The sequence below is a fragment of the Morus notabilis genome, unplaced genomic scaffold (assembly GCF_000414095.1).
Source record: "Morus notabilis unplaced genomic scaffold, ASM41409v2 Scaffold109, whole genome shotgun sequence".
Classification (NCBI taxonomy): Eukaryota; Viridiplantae; Streptophyta; class Magnoliopsida; order Rosales; family Moraceae; genus Morus; species Morus notabilis.
In genome coordinates, this window is record NW_010363046.1 from 122,495 (window position 1) to 143,276 (window position 20,782).

At 28.9% G+C, this 20,782-nt stretch overlaps 1 protein-coding gene across 5 annotated transcripts; it reads left to right on the top strand.

Moving 5' to 3' along the window:
- The first annotated feature begins 7,220 nt into the window (after window positions 1-7,220).
- On the top strand, window positions 7,221-11,753 carry LOC21400335 (lipid phosphate phosphatase 2). 5 transcript variants are annotated; one of them, XM_024169089.1, is made up of 8 exons: window positions 7,221-7,239; window positions 7,883-8,114; window positions 8,973-9,060; window positions 9,166-9,275; window positions 9,384-9,477; window positions 9,995-10,183; window positions 10,299-10,358; window positions 11,155-11,753. In XM_024169089.1, exons 2-8 carry the CDS (start codon window positions 7,899-7,901, stop codon window positions 11,361-11,363), a joined length of 966 nt encoding a protein of 321 aa, XP_024024857.1. In that variant the 5' UTR covers window positions 7,221-7,239; window positions 7,883-7,898; the 3' UTR covers window positions 11,364-11,753. The 5 variants fall into 5 exon arrangements, with proteins under 5 accessions (XP_024024857.1, XP_024024854.1, XP_024024859.1 ...); XM_024169086.1 differs by having other exon boundaries at window positions 7,222-7,239; window positions 7,851-8,114; XM_024169091.1 differs by having other exon boundaries at window positions 7,222-7,239; window positions 7,887-8,114.
- Window positions 11,754-20,782: the final 9,029 nt, after the last annotated feature.

Sequence of the window (20,782 nt, forward strand, 5' to 3'; positions counted from 1 at the left end):
TAATGAGTAGATTAGTAATTAAATTATACATATAATTAACTAATATGCTAAATAATTAAAAATAGTAATTAGTAATTAATTATAAATAATTATTATGTTAGTAATGTACTCATATTTATTAGATTATAAATAATTAATTAGTGTATTAAGAAAAATAATTAGTATATACATAATTTATTAATATTCTTTTTACTATTTAAATTATTAACTTTTAGTTACATAATTAAATAATTAGCTAATTGATTACTAATGTTTATTGAATAATTTATTATTTGATATATCACATGATCAATTTTTAGTAATTATTTTTTTTATAATGATTAATTACTAATTATCAATTATTAATTATTATTGATTAATATATTACATATTGATAATTATAATTTAATATTAATTATTAATTGAGTAGTTACCATCTATTTTTTATTTACCAACTATTTACTAATTAGTAGATTATAATTAACATAACATATGATAGATATATTATTTATTAATTATTTATTTAATAACCTGTTATTACTTGTTTTATTGTTAATATGTTATATAATTAATTTTTGGCAATTAATCTTTAAATAAATAAATACTATATTATTTATTATTTTATTAACAAAATTAAAAACTTAATAGTAATAAATTAATATTTTAATTAATATATAATATAATTAGTACTTAATAATTAATTATTTAATATAACTTTGTTGATAACCATTAATAGTACTATGTTGATTCCCGCACAATCTAAAAGTCAAAGTTGTCTTTGGACTGCTTCTTATTTTGGTTGTAGATTCTTCAAAAAAATTTTAAAAATCACTTTTTATAGTTTTAACTAAACACTATTATCAGTTTTTTATGGCTAGAGAAGTGATTTTTAGTTCTAAGAGCACTACCAAACGCAACCTCTATATCAAAATAGTGTAGTTCCTAATAAATTGTTTCCACTAAGTTTACTCCAAGAAGTAGGAACCTTAAACAAAAAACACCAAATATGAATAATTTGCCCGCGTAATTCACTATCTGACTTTCCACATGCATTATTTCAAAAAAAGATGAAGAAAAAGAAGGGAGAATTACCAGTACTATTTCTAATATTCTTTGGGTTGATTTGTAATGCCGGACTATTGCTATAAATAATAGTTTTTTTTTTTTTTTCAATCTAATATCCAAGGATGAAGGACCAAAATTTTTGTGTTCAGGTTCGTGGTGAGACTTTATAGCTTTCATTATTTGTTCTAGAATGGCGTTGTTCACATGCTAGCCAAGTTCGCTTTGTCGACTATGAATGGTTCAAATATACTAGCTATAAGTAATCCGGGTTCCAATAAGACCCTTTGGCGGTGACCGATGATTACCTGTTTATTTCGGCAATTGATGACTTGTGGTCATCCATTGAGTGACTTTATGATCAGTGCTAAAGGAGACTAGTCCTCATCCAGTGTGTGACTCCATTGAGAATGACGACCGTTGTTACACGTTGATATCAACAAAACACAAAAACAAAACAAACAATGAGAAAATTACATTATTTACCTTTAAGAATATATGAGTTTGAATTTTTATCCCTCATTTTTTTATTAATACTCATTTACTAGTTTAGGTATTTGACTAAAAAAAAGTATTAATCAAGATTAAAATGTAGAAATCCAGACTCGTACATTTTTAAAGAATATTTATCTATTTTCCCATCAACAATTGACTCCAGTGACAATCCTCAACATGACAAACTTTAGCGGATAACCGGTGGTCACTTATGCTATGTTTGGTAGGAAGGAAAGAAAATATGATCGAAAGAAAATATGAAAGTGATGGAAAATAGCAATGATGGAAAGGAAATTGATTTTCTTTTATGTTGTTTGGTATGAGAAGATTGAAAGAAAATGAGTTTACCTTCACTTGTTTGGTATTAGAAGTTAAATTGGGAGGAAAGAAAAAATCTTCCTCGTAAAGTATTTTTATACCCTTAAATTTTTTGCTTGGATGTTGATGGAGAAAATGGTAGTTTAGTAACTTTGCTCACTTTAATGAGTTGTCCCCATTTTCCATTCCATTTTCTGTCCACATGTGGAAAGAAAAAAAATAGTGGGGCCTACATGTATTATTTTTCACTCAATTTCTCTTCCTTTCTCTTTTCTCTCCTACCAAACAACCTACATTTCTATTTTTCCTCCCAAAATCTCTTCACCTTCTTCCTTTCTTCTACTTTTCTTTCCTACCAAACATACTCTTAGTGAATGACTTCGGCAGTCATGCAGGATGACATTGTGAACTAATGACTTGGCGACTAAGATAACAAGGTATTATATTCAGGGGAAAAAAAATCTCATAGTTTTTAAGAAAAGGCAATCTTTTAAGACTCCTAAAAAAGAAAAATTAAATGAAATTTGCCGCCTTAACCTCATATTTCTCATTTCATTCATTCTCTCATATTCTTATTCCGTTTAGTGGGAGTAATTGGTGTAAATCTCTAATGTCCATCCAGCGAGTCTCCATTTTCTGTCTTCTTGATGTTAATTGTTTATGAAATAATTATTTATGATGTCATGTAAAAATAATGAGGGTGGTTTTATTTACGCACTATTTTTTACTTCTATTTTCCTTTTTAATTACACATCACACATAATTAAATTTATTTTTTACACACTTATATTGTTCTAAAACTATCTTTTAACTATTTCCATAGGATTGTTAATTCTTGACCACTTTATTTGTATTCAACACCCTCCGTTTCATTTTAGTTCATGACTTTAATATTATCATTTCTCTATTTTTTTATTGAACCTTTAAGCATGAAGCCTTTTCTCACGCATAAGAAAATTTACTAATACATTTTCTTAGACAAATAAAGGACATTTACTATAGAAAACTTTTAATCGTAAATTTACATTTTTTTTAACGTTGATATTTAGGAGTGTTATAGTAAATTTTCTCTATTGAATGTCCTTTATTTTTCTAGAAAATGTAATAGTGAATTTTCTTTTTGTATTAAAAAATTTTATGCCCAATGTTTCAATAAAAAATAGAGATAGAAAAATGAAAATACTAAAGTTCATTAGAAAAATGAAAATATTAAAGTTCCTAATTAAAATGAAGTGGAGGATGTGAAAATAAAAATGAAGTCTTAAAGAAATAATAATTTTATGCAAATAGTTAAGGGTAATTTTAAAATAATAAAGGTGTGTAATCTTTTTAAAGTTATATAACTGTGTGTTTAGAAAGGATATATTAAAAGTAAAAATAGTGTGTGAATAGAGGCACATATATAATAATCTGGTAACATGAATATGAATATGGATATAAGCAATTAATAACATATAAAAAATTAATTGGAGGGTTGTGTTTTAAAAAAATGATTGGAGGGACAGTGGAAAAAATAGAAAAATGGCAGCCCGTCTGTTAATGTTTTCAAAATGGTTTTGTTTTCGGTACCAAAAAAAAAATAGATTGTTTTGAAAATCATTCTGGAATCGATTCTGAAATTACTTTTGGTGGTCTTTCAAGAGATTGATTTGAGTATGATAAAAAAGTGAACTCGTGTTTGGTTACATTTATGTTTGTTTTGAGTACATGTAATTAATAATCTTAAATTAATATATTAAGTAATTAATAATTGATAATTATTTAGCAAATAAAAATTAATATATTAATAATATAATAATAATGGATAAATTATCACTAATGAGTACATTAGTAATTAAACTATATATATAATAAATTAATATGCTGAATAATTAAAAAATAGTAATTAGTAATTAATTATAAGTAATTAATATGTTAATAATGTACTCATATTTATTATATTATAAGTAATTCATTAGTATATTAAGAAAAATAATTAGTTTATACATAATTTATTAACATTCCATTCACTACTTAAATTATTAATTTTTAGTTACATAATTAAATAATTAGTTAATTAATTACTAGTGTTTATTTAATAATCTATTATTTGATATATGACATGCTCAATTTTTGGTAATTATTCTGTTTATAATGATTAATTACTAATTATTAATTATTATTGATTAGTATATTACATATTTGATAATTATAATATAATATTAATTATTAATTGAGTAATTATAATTTATTTTTTATTTACCAACTATTTACTAATTAATAGATTATAATTAACATAATATATGATTGACATATTAATTAATTATTTTTTAATTAATAACCTATTATTACTTGTTTTATTGTTAATATGTTACACAATTAATTTTTGATAGTTAATCTTTAACTAAATAATTAATTACTATATTATTTTATTAATAGTTTTAAAAGCTTAATAGTAATAAATTAATATTTAATTAATTATTAAGTAATTACTATCTATTTATTAGTTATTAAGTATATATATTTATTAAATATTAATTAATATATAAATAATTAATAATTAATAATTAATTATTTAATATAATTTTGTTGATAAATACTAGAAAATGAAAATGCAAAAGAGAAAACAACTTTTTTTTATTTTCTTCACAAAATTTATTTTCATTGTTTTTTTATTTTTGTTTCTGTTTTTAAAATTTTTATTAAACAAACACGATTTGTAAACTATTTTCATTTTTATATCTCAAAAAAATACAAAAATATCTAAAAAATAATTTCAAACGCACCGTTAAAATATCCCAATTTCATTTCTGAAAGCACAAGTATTTCAAAATATATTATATAATAAGAAAGCGTCTTTTGTACCCATAAATGGGAAAAAGGAAAAAGGAAAAAACCGGTTATATCCGGTTGTATATAAAAAACATGAGTCCTTCCACGTATCCAGATGTGTGATTGGGTATAAAATATTAGAGGTTGTAAATTTGCAATCTTAAAAGTACTGTAGCAGGAGTTTCTTTGTAATGTTTATAAGGGCACTTTGCTGAATCCTTTGTTGTAATTTACGCCATTTTATACGGTTGGAATCAACATAAAAAAATTAGCATGTATAAGCGGTAAAGCACAAGAAGCGTAGTTGTGATAACTTAACATAGTAAACTTTGTAAATGAAAGACTTGTCAATTTATGAAATTTCCTTGAATAGTTTGATGTATTTATTCGAAATAGTTAAAGTCGTAGTATAGATCATATAATAGTTTGATTTGAACATGCTCAACTTCGATTTATGATTAAGTACAAAATTACAAAAATTATGACCTTTATAATGCATTGTTCTTCGATCTCAAAACTATATTGGTGGCGTTGAAGAATGAAACATTAACGAAAAATTTTAAACAAAAATAGAACTATCATAGAAGTAGGGGTGATTTCTAAACAATTATGTATAATTACCATTCTACCAATCCAACCATATTTATATTTTTTTGAATTGAAAAAAAAAAACCATTTGGATGTTAAAATATCTAACTAAAGAGATTTATTACTTCTCAAACAGAACTATAGAAAACCAGTCACGGAACAACTTTAGAAAAAATCTTAAACGTTTTTTCCTTATTTTTTTTTTTTTAAATTGTCATGATTTTTTTTATTTGTCTAACGGAGGGATCTACACTGAGTAAGAATCAAAACATTCTTTGGTGGAGATAGATATATATATATATATATAAGGGAGCTAATTATTAGGTTATTTTTCCTTTTGATATCATATTTCTAATTTATCTAAATGTTGAGAAATATTAATCAGAAAATTTAAAATTGACAAAAATATTCACACACATTTTAAAATTTTTTAAAAAATTTAAAAGTCATAATATCATATTAAAAGTAATGAAGCAATTCTAACTAATGTGACAAAAATTTGATCAGCAAGAAAAACAATAAATTAACGTAAAGAGAACCGAAAGAAAAAACTAAATATATATAATAAAAAAAGGTCGGCTTCATAATATCATTTCACCGATTCGAGTTTAAAATTTGAGTTTTGCTATAGTAAAAAGCTCTCAGAAACAATCACATCTAACTTTTTTGCTACAGTAACAAAGCTCTCATATAAAATCACATCTCAACTCGAATTAAAAACTCGAATCAGTGAACTAAACGGGCCCATTGTTTACCTTTTCTTTTGCACCAGGAACACTGTTCAGCAATCGGTTTCAATTTTTCCGTTATTTTTTACCCCTAGATATCCCTAGACTTATACCATCAGATTGTGTTTGTAAGGAATGAAGGCTTGTTCAGTCAAGTTATGGTGACTTGAGTGTAGATCTTGAGTTAAATATGAGTTATAACTTGAGTTAATGTTGTAACTTGAGTTTTTATTTGGTTGTGTATATTTAAGTTATGGGTTGAGCTGATAATCTTTTTGAGTTTATGTTTGGGTGGGTTAAAACTTGAGTCTGTATTTATATAGTATTTTAATAAAATGTCAATGATGATAAAAATTTTTAATAGGGTAAATATGTGTGGTTCTATTCGTCTTTTCGCTGTGAACGCATAAAAAAAGAATAATCTTAATCGAAATTAAAATGAAAAAGTTATAGCATTTTCAAAAATAAAAAAAATATTATTTATTAACTTGAGTTTGAATTTAAAAACTTGAGTTAAATCGAGTCCGTTTAGTACCTAGATTCGTTCCTTGATTCAAATCATGATTCGTGGTTCACTATAATATTTTCTCTCATAAAAAATACACGTAAATTAAAAATAATTCTAATCACATAGTTTAAATCCAGGAACCAAACGCCATCTAAAGCTTAATTCACAAAAAGTTTTTTTACAAACAAGCCGAAACAATCCACGCTTCAAAATTGATGGCTGATATATTATGGAGGACAGGTCCTCCATTTGAAGTGGGGGGACTGTAAGAAAAACAAAATCAATTTTGAAGAAGATAAGATTCTTTATTATTTTATTTATTAGTAAAAAAGAAATCCCAATGCTTTGCCTTTTCCTTCTTTTTGTTCTCCTCGTGTCCCTGTCTCCCCTAGCCAAATCGTGCCAACCAAAATTCCTATTAAACTACAAATTGCAACACAAACAAACAAATCCGAAATTCCGCATCCTGCAAAACTAAAATCCAAACCAAGTAAATAATAATAATAATAATAACAACAATAATGATAATAATTATAAATAATAATAACAACAACACCACCAAACATTTGTGCCTATTATTTGCGATTTCCGTAATTTAATTCTCTCTCTCTTTCCGCGTGAAACTCACGCGCTTTTTCCTTGTTTTTCTGTCTCTTTGCATTACATCTGGAAGTCGCAGTCGGTCAAATTCGCTCTCATTCCCTTTTTTGAATTATAGATTATAGATAGAAGAAGAAGAAGAAGAGCAAGGTAATAAATGCCTCTCCCATTTTCCCTATCTTTCTTGGAATAGAAATTTCTCGGAATCTCTTTTACTCCATTTCTTTTCTTTTCTTTTTTTCGTTTTCTTAAGCTTTACGACAGTGCGTGTTTCTCCTTCCGAAACATTTTTCCTTTTTATGTTTATGTGTATTTAAGTACATTTTGATTGAATTCTAAGTTTATCTTCTTACTCATTGTGGAAAATCCTTTTGCTTTCTGTTTTTTCCTGCTTAATCGTCTGTTTGTTTCGTGAGAAAAACTGAGAGAAAGTAGGATTTCTTTTATTCCGCTCTGCTTTTTTGTTTCCGCGACAAATCAGTCGGAACAACTCAGACTTTACTTCCCCGACTTATCGGTAGAGCCTTCATTTGAGTAATTTTTTCTCTCTTTGTTTACTAGATTTTTTTTATCCAATTTCTTATTTTATTTTTTAATATAATTATTTAAGTCATTTCCCATGCATTTTTTTTTGGCAGAATTTCCCATGCATTGTTACTTCAGAAGTTTGTTGAGCAGATTTCAGCATTTAGCTTACTTGCTTTTGCTAATTTCATATCTCATTTTGAAATAATAATTAGATTTTCCATTTCTTTTTTCAGATTAGCCTATTTATGTGTAGTTTTGTGTTTAGTTAGTGAGGAAAAAAAATGCCAGATATTCAGCTAGGTGCTCACACAGTAAGATCTCATGGAGTTCAAGTGTTGAAGATTCATTGGCATGATTGGTTGATACTGGTGTTTCTTGCTGGGTTGGATCTTGGTCTGAACTTAATAGAACCTTTTCACCGTTTTGTTGGAGAGGACATGATGGGCGACCTCAAATACCCATTGCAAGACAATACAGTGCCCTTCTGGGGTGTTCCAGTAGGTTCTTTTTTCCTTTTGAGAAATTTTATATTGTGGAAAAACTCTTTTCATTTTGATTGTGAAAATATGATGAAACTGCTAGGATGTAATGTGGCTAAATTGCAGCAATGCACAATGAATTTTTCGTCATTGGCAAATTAGATTTTAAATTCATAATTTTGGCATTTAGGACATTAAGGCCTCGTTCACTTCACGGATTCGAGTTTTCAATTCGAGCTGAGATGTGACATTTTCTGAGAGCTTTTCACTGTAGCAGAAAAAGTTAGATGTGACATTTTCTGAGAGCTTTTTACTATAAAAATTTAAAACTGAAAACTCGAATCGGTGAAATGAACGAGGCCTAAGTTTGACAAGACTTGGTGATGCAGTCTAATAGATAAGACGAAGATTAGGATCTCAATGCTAAAATTTAAAAGTTCAAGGTCCGAATTGTCAACTAACTGCTAGGATCTAATGTAGGCTAAATTGGACCATTGCACGATGAATTTTTTGTCAATTGTAGCTTGGATTCTAAGCTTTTAATCTTTGGATTTTAGGACTGTAAATTTGCAGCCTAACTGATAGTGGAAGTCATTAAAGGATGACAATTAGGGTGCTGTCAAAATTAAAAAGTTCAAGGTGCAACTTGTCAATGAGAGAAAAGTTTCCGATGCACTTGTGCGAAATCATGGAGGCATTGCCATGCATGAATCGATGGTTGTTAACTCTTTGACTATAGTTGCAACATAATTTCAAATTTAGGGTCCCATTTGCAAAAGCTTAAAGTTCGGAATCCGAGTTGCTAAACACTGATAAATTTAGTGTACCATTGCAAAAAGCACTATAACGTTTCTCTGGTCAAATTTCTTGTTGCAGATAATTGCTGTGTTATTGCCACTTGGTATTATCATAGTCTACTACTTCATCAGAAGAGATGTTTATGATCTACACCATGCTATCTTAGGTAATCGAATTGTTCTCCCTTTGAGATTTTGGGATTTGCTTGTTTTTGTTCATCTGTATGTTTGGTGAAAACATTTGAGCAAATGTTTATTGTATGAACATTCAGGTCTTCTGTTTTCCGTGTTTATAACTGCTGTTATCACTGATGCAATCAAAGATGCTGTTGGCCGACCGCGTCCCGACTTCTTTTGGCGTTGTTTCCCTGATGGGAAAGGGGTAGGCTATATGCCTTTTCAAATACCCTGACATTTCTTTTGATGCTTCTTTGACGTAAACTTTTGCATGGTTTAGTTCGGCATTTAATTTGTTCCTTGGCATGTGCAGGTGTTTCATCCTGTCACTAAGAATGTCATGTGTACTGGCAATAAGGGTGTCATCAAGGAAGGGCACAAAAGCTTTCCGAGTGGGCATACTTCCTGTAAGTAACCTTTTAATCTTGAACTGTGTTATAGTGGAAGAAAAAGGCTAAGCTTGTTTATGTGCTCGTTCTCTCTTTGGTGCATATGTACATGACATGTTTATTTGTACGGCAACTTTAAGCTTTCTCGTCAGGAGATATCCAAATTCTATTCTTAATCTAACGCATTGATGGTGTTTCAAGTACTACATACCTATGAATGCGAAAACAATAACTTGTTGCTTGTTCAATTAATATTCAAGTTAATTAAACTTATTATGTAGTTTCAACACAATACATCAAAACTTTTATAGAAAGGAAAACATTTGTTGGGAGCTGGTGATAAATGTGGAAAAAGGCTTGTGTTCTTTGGTCTTTCCTCTTCAAATAGCTTGGGATGTGTGTTTATTTTCAGTCGAAATTGAGGGGCGTGGGGGAAATTGAAAATGTTGATATATACAAGGGTGGTATGTTATCTACGCTCAAAGAGATGCAGTTAGATGTAATGACACTCATTCTGGTTATCACCACCATGCAGGGTCCTTTGCAGGTCTTGGATACCTTGCACTGTACTTATCGGGGAAAGTCAGGGCTTTTGATCGTAGGGGCCACATTGCTAAATTATGTATTGTCTTTACACCGCTGCTTGTTGCGGCTCTTGTTGGGGTGTCTCGTGTTGATGACTATTGGCATCATTGGCAGGATGTTTTTGCTGGGGGCCTCATAGGTAGTTGTCTTCTTTGGACTTTTTTTCTGTTGTGTTACCTGCCTGGTCTTGACCCTCCACCCAAATGAACAAAGAACAAAAGAAGGTTCGAGCTAATTCCTATTTCTATGTGCAGGAATATTAGTGGCTTCATTTTGTTACCTGCAATTCTATCCACCCCCATACGATATAGATGGTATATACTCTTTTCACTAATTTTTAAATAATATACTCTACGCTTTAATATTCTGGAATAAGTCTGTGTTGTTGCTATAATCAATCATTTTTGGTATTTACGTTGTTAAAATACGCATCTAAGAATTGTGTGTACTGATTTCTATGTATCATTTAAGTGTGCTCCCAATAATTTTAGCAATCAGTATACGGGCTTTTCTTATTTTCTGGTTGTTTTGGGCTTCAAAATTGATGCATTGGACTTGTTTTTTTCTTTTCTCTGTTTTTTTTTTCTTTCTTTTAAGTATTACTTTGGTTTTACACATCACCAACACTTTTTCCTATTACATACTACTTACTACCACTATTTCTTCTTCTTCTTTTTTTCCCCTTAAACTGGGTTTCGTCACTCTCTGACGTTTGGTATTCTTTTTTGTTTTTTCATTTTCTTTTCCGTTTTTCGCATGTAGACCGACTCTTTGAGTCTCGTATTTTATATTTGTTTTTCTTCTCTCATGTTCCTTTTCTTTTGCAATGATCAATTACTGCCCCCCTATAAGGTATGCAATTTAATGTTATTCAAAGAATGTTGTGAAGTTTCTTTGAAAGGAAAATGTCTTAACGTGTGCCCTCACTGAATTTAATTCCTGGATCTGTCACTGCTGTTATTGACTTATCGTCCAATTAAATGTAGTATAAGCCTATATAGATAGTCTGTACGCTTGTTTGTTTTTTCTCCAGTGCTGAAAAGCTTCATGCATTTTTGTTGTCCAAGATATTTTCTTGACACGTTTCTTTGTGGTCATGTTCGGTCCCAGGTTGGGGACCTCATGCATACTTCCGAGTGCTGGAAGAGTCTGGAAACAGCAGCCAACCTTCGTCTTTCGCCAGGAACACTCTTACCGTGCGGCAACCACAACTTGAAACTATATGCATCCAACCTCAACACGGCCAGGAATCATCAAGAGTCAATAACAGGGACAGTCGGCCAGTTCTGGACGGTTTGGAATATGGGAGAAGACAATGACTTTTAAGATTTTTGACTCTAGAGAAGAACAGAGTTTAGGAGTTGTGCATTCCTTATGATCTGTAGAATGCACCAATTTCATCACCCCGACCATCTCTGAACTTAAAAAATGTAGATTTCAAACCACACCTCTACCTAGTAGTCTGGTCAATTGATTCTTTTGTTTGGTGTTGTTCATATGCTTGTTCATGTTCCTTGAGGCAATATATTCAGGTATCCTCACGGAACAATTCATAAAAAGTTTGCCTAATAGAAGCTTCGAATCACCATAATGGTGATCTTGCATCTTATCTTTTCCTTCTTTTTCCTGCTGTCCTAACAAAAGAAAAAAAGCCAGCCCCAAGACAAACCCTGGTGATGAGGAAGAAGATATGCTTTTTTTTTTTTTTAAATATTTAGTTTAGAATTTACAATTATGTTTATTTCTTAGTATTATTTGGCATTAGCATTTATTTAAGTTTATATTTTCATTATTTTTATTTCCCTAAAAATATCTTCGTGATTGTAATTTGAATTTAGGTGTGGTTGATGAATGAATTTTGAGTTTCATATTTCCTTGATGTGGATTATAAATAAAGATTTCAAAGTTATTTACGGCGAATTCAAGAAAATAAATCAGGATTGATTTTTCTAAATATCCTTATTTTGATTTTTGAAATTTGCCAAATTTTGTGCATTTTTAATTTCGTATATTTAGTTTTTCATTTTAATTATGTAATTAACCTAGGGTGATATTATAACAAGAAATTTGGACTTTATTAATGAATATTGGATGAGAACTTCATGTTGTTTATACATCAGTACTACTTGTGTCAAAGTGGAAATAATTATACACAATTTGATGCCACACACAAGGCATGTAATTGTTCTTACAGGAGGTAATTTAAAATTCAGAAATAGTCCTCTCAATTAATAAATTGGTTCTTCACTGATTGTTTGCAATCACAGATGTATGGATCCACTTCCTCATTTTTTTTTTTTTTTGTTTTTTAATATTTTTCTAGGACAGGGTCTTTTATGGTAAGATCTTAGTGCATATTTTAATCTTAATTTAAATTTAATTAAAAAAATATGTAAAGATAGTTTCTAATACAGATTTTATGGTTAAAAAACAGAGACCATTGGATTGTTCATTTTTCCAAATTCTGGTGTAGAAAACTTGTATTTATTTATTTATTTGGTTTTTATGGCTTATTCTACTGAATATATAGTGAAGAAATAGTCAGCCCTATTGGAACAGCAAGTGTGTGTATACCAATTGGAACTATAAGTGTAATTTTCTCAATGCCACCTATACTCATACCTGAAAGTATACAACGTATTGTATATATGTGCTTTGAATAATTCTCTGGAGCCATTAAAAAATTGCATTATTTGTAGTAATATAACAATTTTTTACGTAATTTGATAGAGAAAAACAAGTGTAGTAATTAGGGTTCGAAAGAATCATGTATATAGAACCAAGAGAAAAGAAACAAAGGAGTGAGACAAACCGGTGATTTCTTTGGATTCGCCGTATTGTTGTTTTCTCCGTCATACCTGAAAGTATACAACGTATTGTATATATGTGCCGTACTGTTGTTTGCTCACAAATATCACAAGTTCTAGAAAAATAAATATTTATAGAGAGAATTTTATGGTAGGATACAAAAAAATCTATTAATAGGACTTAATTTTCCACTCTCAAATATGTATTACTTTTGGTTAGCTTTTAATTTGTTTTGATTAGATTTAACGTTCAGAAAGATGCATTACATCCAATAAGATATCTCATTATAGAACGCTCCAATTTTTGATTTCTTAATGTCACATTACTCGTTTTCTTAGTGAGGAGGGAAACAAATATTTATAATTTATAGACGCAATATATCTAATTTTTAAGGATTTTCAAAAGCCTTAAAGATAATATATTTTGCATTCTATTTGAATGTATTTATAGACACTTTTAAGTTATAATTTGACAGGCATTTGATTAACTTTATTAAACGTTAAAATAATCATCAATTTCATTACTAGGGATATGTACCACGTGACTACTAGCTTAAATCTTTCAGCAATCAGATATATTGACCATTTCACTGTCTGTTATAAGTTTTTTAAATAAATGGTCAACGCATGACTGTTATCAACTTGCTAAAACAGAATATTTATGAATATTTGAAAACAAAGTAAGCATTATGATTAGGAACAAGATATAGAATTAGCCATTTAAGTTGGAAATTATCAATTTGATATGTTTTATTTTCAGTATTTGGCGAATTTAGAATTATGTTTATCTACTAGAATTATTTAATTCAGGTTAAGTTTAATTATCTTGTTATTATTTGTTATTTATTTTGTAAATAGCTTAGTGCTTGCATTTCTATTATAGTACTTATGGTTAATGAATTAGTATTGAGATTTTTAGTTTTTCTTCTATTAAGTTTTTGTTTTTGTCTTTGTTTCTCTTTCTCAATATTGATCGTATTCTTCTATCTAGATTCTATTCTTCTATATTAGTCTAACGTCAGATTCTCTTTAAATTAGTACAGAAAACACATTAACCTTTTGGTACAATGTAATTAGGAGTAACGCTACGGACATCAACTCAAATATCAACTTTTATGTATGAACTGATGTAATACGTGAGTTGTCATCTTTTTATTAGTAAATACAAGCTCTTATTATTAATTAATATGATATTTTAAACACGCACTAATGTGAAAATGACAAGTTATGTGTTACATTAGTTGGTACATAAAAATTGAGATTTTAGTTGGTGTTCCCAACATTATTCATGTAACTAGTATATTGTAGAGAGGAGTGACATTGATCAGGTCAAATTTGGAGTGCAGTTAGACCTTTGATAAGGAGCCTTTAAACAAGCCAAGGACAAGCATATACAAAACTCACAATAATAATTCAATTATTAAATAATTCATAAGCACTTAACCTGGTGATCAAACAGGAAAATTTTCTTGACCAATCATGAAACTCTCTCTAATATTGCACCATGTCCAATGATTTTTTTTTTTTTCTTTTTGGCATAGCACCGTTTCTTTTGACATCTATATAAACCCCTTCTAACATCCTCTTCTCTTCTCACTACTCTCTCAAAACTCAAAAACTTTCAAATTTATCTTTTATCTCTCAAGCTCACTCATTCACAAAATAAATATAGAACACAGTAGAACATCAAGTACTATTTAGATATGGAGAATTTTGTTCCAATTACATGCTATGAAAACTTGAAGAGGTATTGGAGGAGAAAAAAATACCAAAGACTTTATGGCTCAAACCACAACAACAAGAGGAAGATGAAGATCATAAGGCTTGGAGATGACGGCTCGAGTAGTCGCGAAGAATGGAACGCAGGACATTCCAATAAGCTCAAGTTGACATGTCTGCGGGGACTTTTTTCGCCTATAAAGGTTTTGGCCAAGACGTTCCATGACACTTATGTGGACATGATGATCCGCTTGGCGGGAAACGTGGCGCACAAGTCAACCGGCGCCGGGGCTTTTGCGGGGAAGAAGGTCGCCAAGAGGAAGCAGATTGCAGTGGTTTCTTGTGGTGAGGAATTAGTTGACAGTAAGTTGGTTTTGGGGATTTTCAAGAGATTGGCAGCTGCTCGTGAAATGGATTCCGTTGCTTACTAATAAACGTCTGACCATTTAGTTAAGTTATAATGTGGAATTTTTTATAATACTAGTCAGAGCCATGTGCTTCACTTAGTGTGTTGAGTGTTCTTGGTACTTATATGTTAAATTTTAAAGGTTTTTTTTTAGTGGTATATATTCTCTTTTAAGTCTACTACAAATATTTGATCAACTGATAAAATTTTGAAAAGAAAATGAAACATAAATACTTAGTTGCTATTTTCACTTTAAAATTAATAGTAAAAAAGATTTTCTAAAGTTATATTTATAATACTTGATATTTTTTGTAAAAATCTAATCCATGAAATATATGCCTCAATATTGTTATCTGCATAACTGTTGTTGTCGTATCACAAATATTTAGGAGCTAAAAAAACAAGTGATCAAAATTATAATGAAAAGAAATGCAGTTGAGTGGAGAAAAATAAACAAATAACATTTAAAGCTTAAAAAGAAGGGAATAGATGTAAAAACGAACATACAGTAACTTGAAGAAAACGATTTTAGAAAACTTCTCTAAATATTTATATATCCTTTTAAAATCCCATATTGTTTGTTTTTCTTAACTTATTAAAAATGTAATAGTATCTCCTAAAATATTAAACCCAATGCAAAAACAATCCCTAATAGGTCAAATTTTAAAATCAAATACTACCCTCATTAAGATTAATAGGGTATAAAGTATTATTTTAAATATTAACGTAATAAAAATTAAACAAACACATTTCAAAATTAAAAAATTCAAAATTCAAAAAGCCCAAAAACATAAATATTGAAAAATTCCAAAATAATGTTCATTTTCTTTAATCTTAGTTAACGAATATTTAAGATTATAGTCATTGGAGAAATATTAGAGAGAAAAATATGTAGCCGTACATTTAAGAAAATAGTACTTGGGAAGGTTACATGCAAAAAAGTAAAATTATTTATTGGAAAAAAAAGAGTATTTTAGATTAATATCGCAAGAAAGATTAGTTAACTAGATAAATATTTGAACAACATTATCTCAATAAACTATATTAAGAAAAAAATATTTTAATTGGACACGTTTGAAAATATAAAAATATGTTTTAAAAATAAAATGTATATACCAAAGTGCATGTTTCAATCAAAATGTATGTTTTAGTTTAATATTGTATATATAGAGAATGAATGAAAATATTTAAATAAGTAGTGGCTTCTTTAAAATATTTATTTAAAAGGGCAATTAAAAGAGAAAGTAAAAGGATTGAAATGGTGGAAACATATTTGAAAAGGTCATTTTGATAGATAGAAAGTAAAAGAAACAAGTTTTGTAAAAAAAACATATTTTAAAATATATCATTTAAAAGAAAGAGGAAAAAAATTCAAGCAAGAAAAACCAATAACAGACAAAACACACAAAAAGCCAAAATAACTTAACCAAATTTTAAAATAGTGCACAAAAATAACTCTCATTTATTATATAACAATAGATTCATGGTATGAGAGGCTTTTAAACTCTATTGATAAGTATTATTATTTTAACCGTTTAAATTATCTTTTTAATAGTTAAATATATGAGTGTTTATATTAAAAATTTGAGCCGTGTAATGTAAAAGTATTTCTAGTCACAGATCTAATCGTTAAAAAGTTAATTAAATAGTTAAAAATCAATAGTTAACAGTAGGGTAAAAACCTCCCCTACCATAAGTTTTGTCAAATTGTTAGATCAATCTTTTTGGTTTTCTTGATTTTCTTTGAGATTTTTTGAAACTTTGTTTGGCTCTTTCTTCATGAGTGATGAAGGAAAAGAAAAAAAAAAACTTCCGTGAGGTATAAAGCTCCAAAATGGGGATTTGCAAAGTTTCGAAGTTGTATTGTCCTTCCAATAGGACCGGCTCAAATAAATTTGAGGCCTTAAGCAAATGTTTTAGGGCACTTTACAAGAGTTTTAAGCTTGAATTGACATATGCCATAAGACTTAAATTATTACAAGAATGTCATAGCTAAAAATATTTAAAAGTCTTCATTAAAATTATAAATATATACATGAAAAATCACAAAATTCTCATAAAACGAAGGATACTGAATCAAATACACAAAAGTACAAGCATATTTGCTAAGTATATAAAATTTCAATGATGTCAGTGTGGTATATTTTATAATAGTTTTAGTATCCATGACAAAAGTCCATCCTATTGGTTTTGAAAATGATTTTCTATGCGGAAGCGTGTATCTAGCGGATCGTGTATAACAAAAATTTTAATAAACCTTTGAGATACACTATAAAATACATTAATTTATGTATGAATAAATTAATCAAATTAATTTAAGAATAAATTTACCTAGCGACCAATTAGGTCGATAACTTGAGTTCTGTGACCGCGAATGTTCCTCGCTCCAAGCTTATTTGGAATACCCGAATCTTAATCATCAATTACTTGAATCTACGAAGACGTGTGTGTGGGCACACCTGAAAAAAATAGGATTATCACTCAAAATACTCAAGTCTTCCACGAACACCAACACATGCACGACGTGGAACTAAAAATTTGGAAGAACTTTTCTTCTCTTTTTCTCTCAAGTTACACGCCCACCTCTAGTAGGTTACATGCTAACCAACTGCGTGTTACATTCCTATGCTATGCATGTTACATGCCACCTGTAGGGGAGGGAGTGGAATTATTTTCTGAGTGTTTTTAAAAACGCTTTTACACGTCTTTTGAGGCATGAAAATGAAAATGGTCTCTACATTCTACACTGTGTTTGTTTTGCAAATACTTTAAAAACGAGAATAAAAACTAATATTAAATTAGTATGTTAATGTTAAATTTTAACATTTGGGTAAGAAATCACTCTCCAGTACACCGTAATTTTTATACTAAATTTGGAATATACATATTTGAGGCCAAAATGCCCCAAGTTGAGGTTGGGGCAAGGATGAAGAGAACGCTCCCCATCAAGATTATTTACTTTTTAAAGATATACTTAGTATAATCTTTTTAATTCGGCGTATGTATTTATGTATAAGTATATATTTGATTCGAATTAGGTTTATCTTGTGAAAACGTTAAGTTTGGATTGTATTTATAATGAATTTTAACTTATTTTTTGTTCTAGATTAATGAAATTTCTGTTGATAATCATGGCCGAGCCCCCACCCCAATGAAGATTTTTGACTCTATCCCTGCCTCTCCATGGTAGGGATCGGGTGGGAGTGTGGATGATTTTGAGGGGCAGGGGCGGGGCAAGGATTACCTGAATATGTCTTTCAAGAATTACTATTGAAGAAAAATAAAATCTAATATAGAACTGATGGTTAAAAAACATTCAAGTCCACAATTATATATCATGTCCAGAATTCTTCTTCCGGCATAGAATAACCCCTATATCGGTGATTAATAATTTTCATCGCATGCTTTGAGTACTTCCAATGCACTGATAAATTAGTGTTGTCAAAATTTAAAATTTAGAAAATTACTCTCTAATACAATGTTATTCTTAGTACTAAATTTAACATATGCTATAGTTGGTGGTAAATTTCTAACTATTATAGCATATGCCAAATTTTAGCATTTGATTATTATTGGTTGATATGTTTATCTTTTCATTTAATCATTATTATACTATTGATATTTTTAAATTATTTTCAAATTAAAATTTTTCTTTTACCACTTTTAAAAATAAATGATTATGATAAAAAATAGATTTAGCATTTGAAATAACATCACGGGCCAGTTTGGCATTGCTGTACTGTTGAAAATTTTTGTAATTGTCGTGCTTTTAGTTAGAAGTTGCTATGACCATAAGTATGTAGGTGTTTGGTAATTTTTTTTTTTTTCAAAGTTGCTGTGAATACCAGAAGCAGAAATTTAAGCATTTGATAAGCTATGTACAAAATTATTGTGAAGATGTATAATGACTGAAATCAGCATACTTTAACAACATATTTATAATTAGTTTTATTTCTATTTTTTTACTTAATATTCATAATATGTTTACACTAAAATACTAAAAAAATATAATTTCAATTTTATTAATTAAAATATTTCTAAAAAATAAATTGGTTTTATTAAAGGAGATAAATTATACATATATAAAGAAATTAAATAACGTAAATAATTGAAGATAAATTATTTTTCAAACTTGCAACAATATCTGCTTGTTTAAGAGAAGAAAGAATATAAACAAATTACTAACAATATCATCTGCAAATACGCTTTAATTCACCATTTGCATTTTCATAATTATTAGAAATCTGCAGATACGCTTTCATTCATCATTTTTAAGCATTTTGATAATTGTAATATATTATTTTTTATTGTTAAAAATATATTATTAAAATTTAGCATAAGATATTAATTAATGATTTTTAATTTTCAAATAAACATCTACAATAAAATATATTCTTCAATTTGAATTGGAAGATCAAGAAATAAATAGGTAGATTGAGAATTAAGTTTTATTATTATAGTTATTTTAGTAAATTTAGACAATAACAGCTGTTGTTGTGCGAAAACAACTTCTGACCTACTTCTTAAGCGAGAGATATATTATATAATTTCTCTAACACATACAACCATACAATTAGACTCAACTCTTTAATTATCATGGTGTTCAATATTAATGATGCCTAAATATCTTTCAGTGAAATTTAGATTTAAAAAGATGCAAGTTTGATCCTGCATTATTGATATTTTGGAACTTCCATTATATAACAACAAACTCACCGACCCTCCCACATCTCTCTATTTTGGAGAAAAGCAATCAAATCTTCAGAGGCACTGAAGATTTGAACAAGAACAGCAGATCTATACTTGAAATTAATCTTCTAATAAACATGAAAAGAATTTTTTTTTCGTTTCTTTTTTAAATAGAGTTATAGTAATAGGGTTATATGATCGAACAGAGAAGACAAGCTGGGGCAGATCAATATCCGTAGCAAATAACAAATAACTGGTGGCAGATTTCGATAGTGTGGATATTTACGTGGGGATTCAATTCATCTTTCAAAGGTGGCCCTAAACTATTTTTTTTTATCTTTCAGTTTTTTTGCCCCCTTTAAAATATCCCAACTCGTGGTTTTTCCTATTATGAAAGGTTGAGGTGAATTCATGTAAAGATAATATATATGCTCTTAAAAATATTAAGTAATATAATAAATAAGATTAATTATAAAAATTTCACCTAAACTATGACCCGTGAAACACTTGTCTCTTGATCTTCAAAATGTAACACCCTTTCTTTTTGAATTATGAATTGTTAATAAAAATGTTCCTTCTATTAGTATTGCTAACGGATCGCCACATATCTATACAAATATTGATTGCCACATGTCTATACAAATATTAATTGTTGCTAATCAGTTTGGTGCACAATTACTCTTACTTTTAATAGTACCTAGCTAGCTAATCTCCACTTTCAGATTTAAGCAAAAATACAGTCATATAAGTAATAATACTGAGAGGTGGAAATCAGAGTATATAATTAGTCCAAAATCAATATGGTATTGGTAATAGACTAATAGTGGATAGAGTATTGACATAATTGGCATAAGAGTGATTTGATGAAGGCAATGCAAGTAGGACCACCGCACAGTAATCCCTTCTTTGTGAGTTGTGACAATCAGCACTGAATGCAACATGTGATGGTGAAATGAGATTTTCAGTAATGTAATGGCGCAAGATGGGATGATATTACCAAACTCTAGACTTGGGCGCTTCTCATGATGACCGACGCTTCATAAAAAATTTTGGAGTTTATGATTAAGCCAATTTGAGTGTGTTTGGCTAGAGGGAGAGATTTACACGGTACCATGAT

Bases quoted from the DNA above. Each gene is read 5' to 3' on its own strand.
- LOC21400335 (XM_024169089.1), top strand. From the start codon at position 7,899: ATGCCAGATATTCAGCTAGGTGCTCACACAGTAAGATCTCATGGAGTT. The intron at 9,276-9,383 runs GTAGGCTATATG...TGGCATGTGCAG, and splicing joins GTTTCCCTGATGGGAAAGGG to GTGTTTCATCCTGTCACTAA. The intron at 9,478-9,994 runs GTAAGTAACCTT...ACCACCATGCAG, and splicing joins TCCGAGTGGGCATACTTCCT to GGTCCTTTGCAGGTCTTGGA.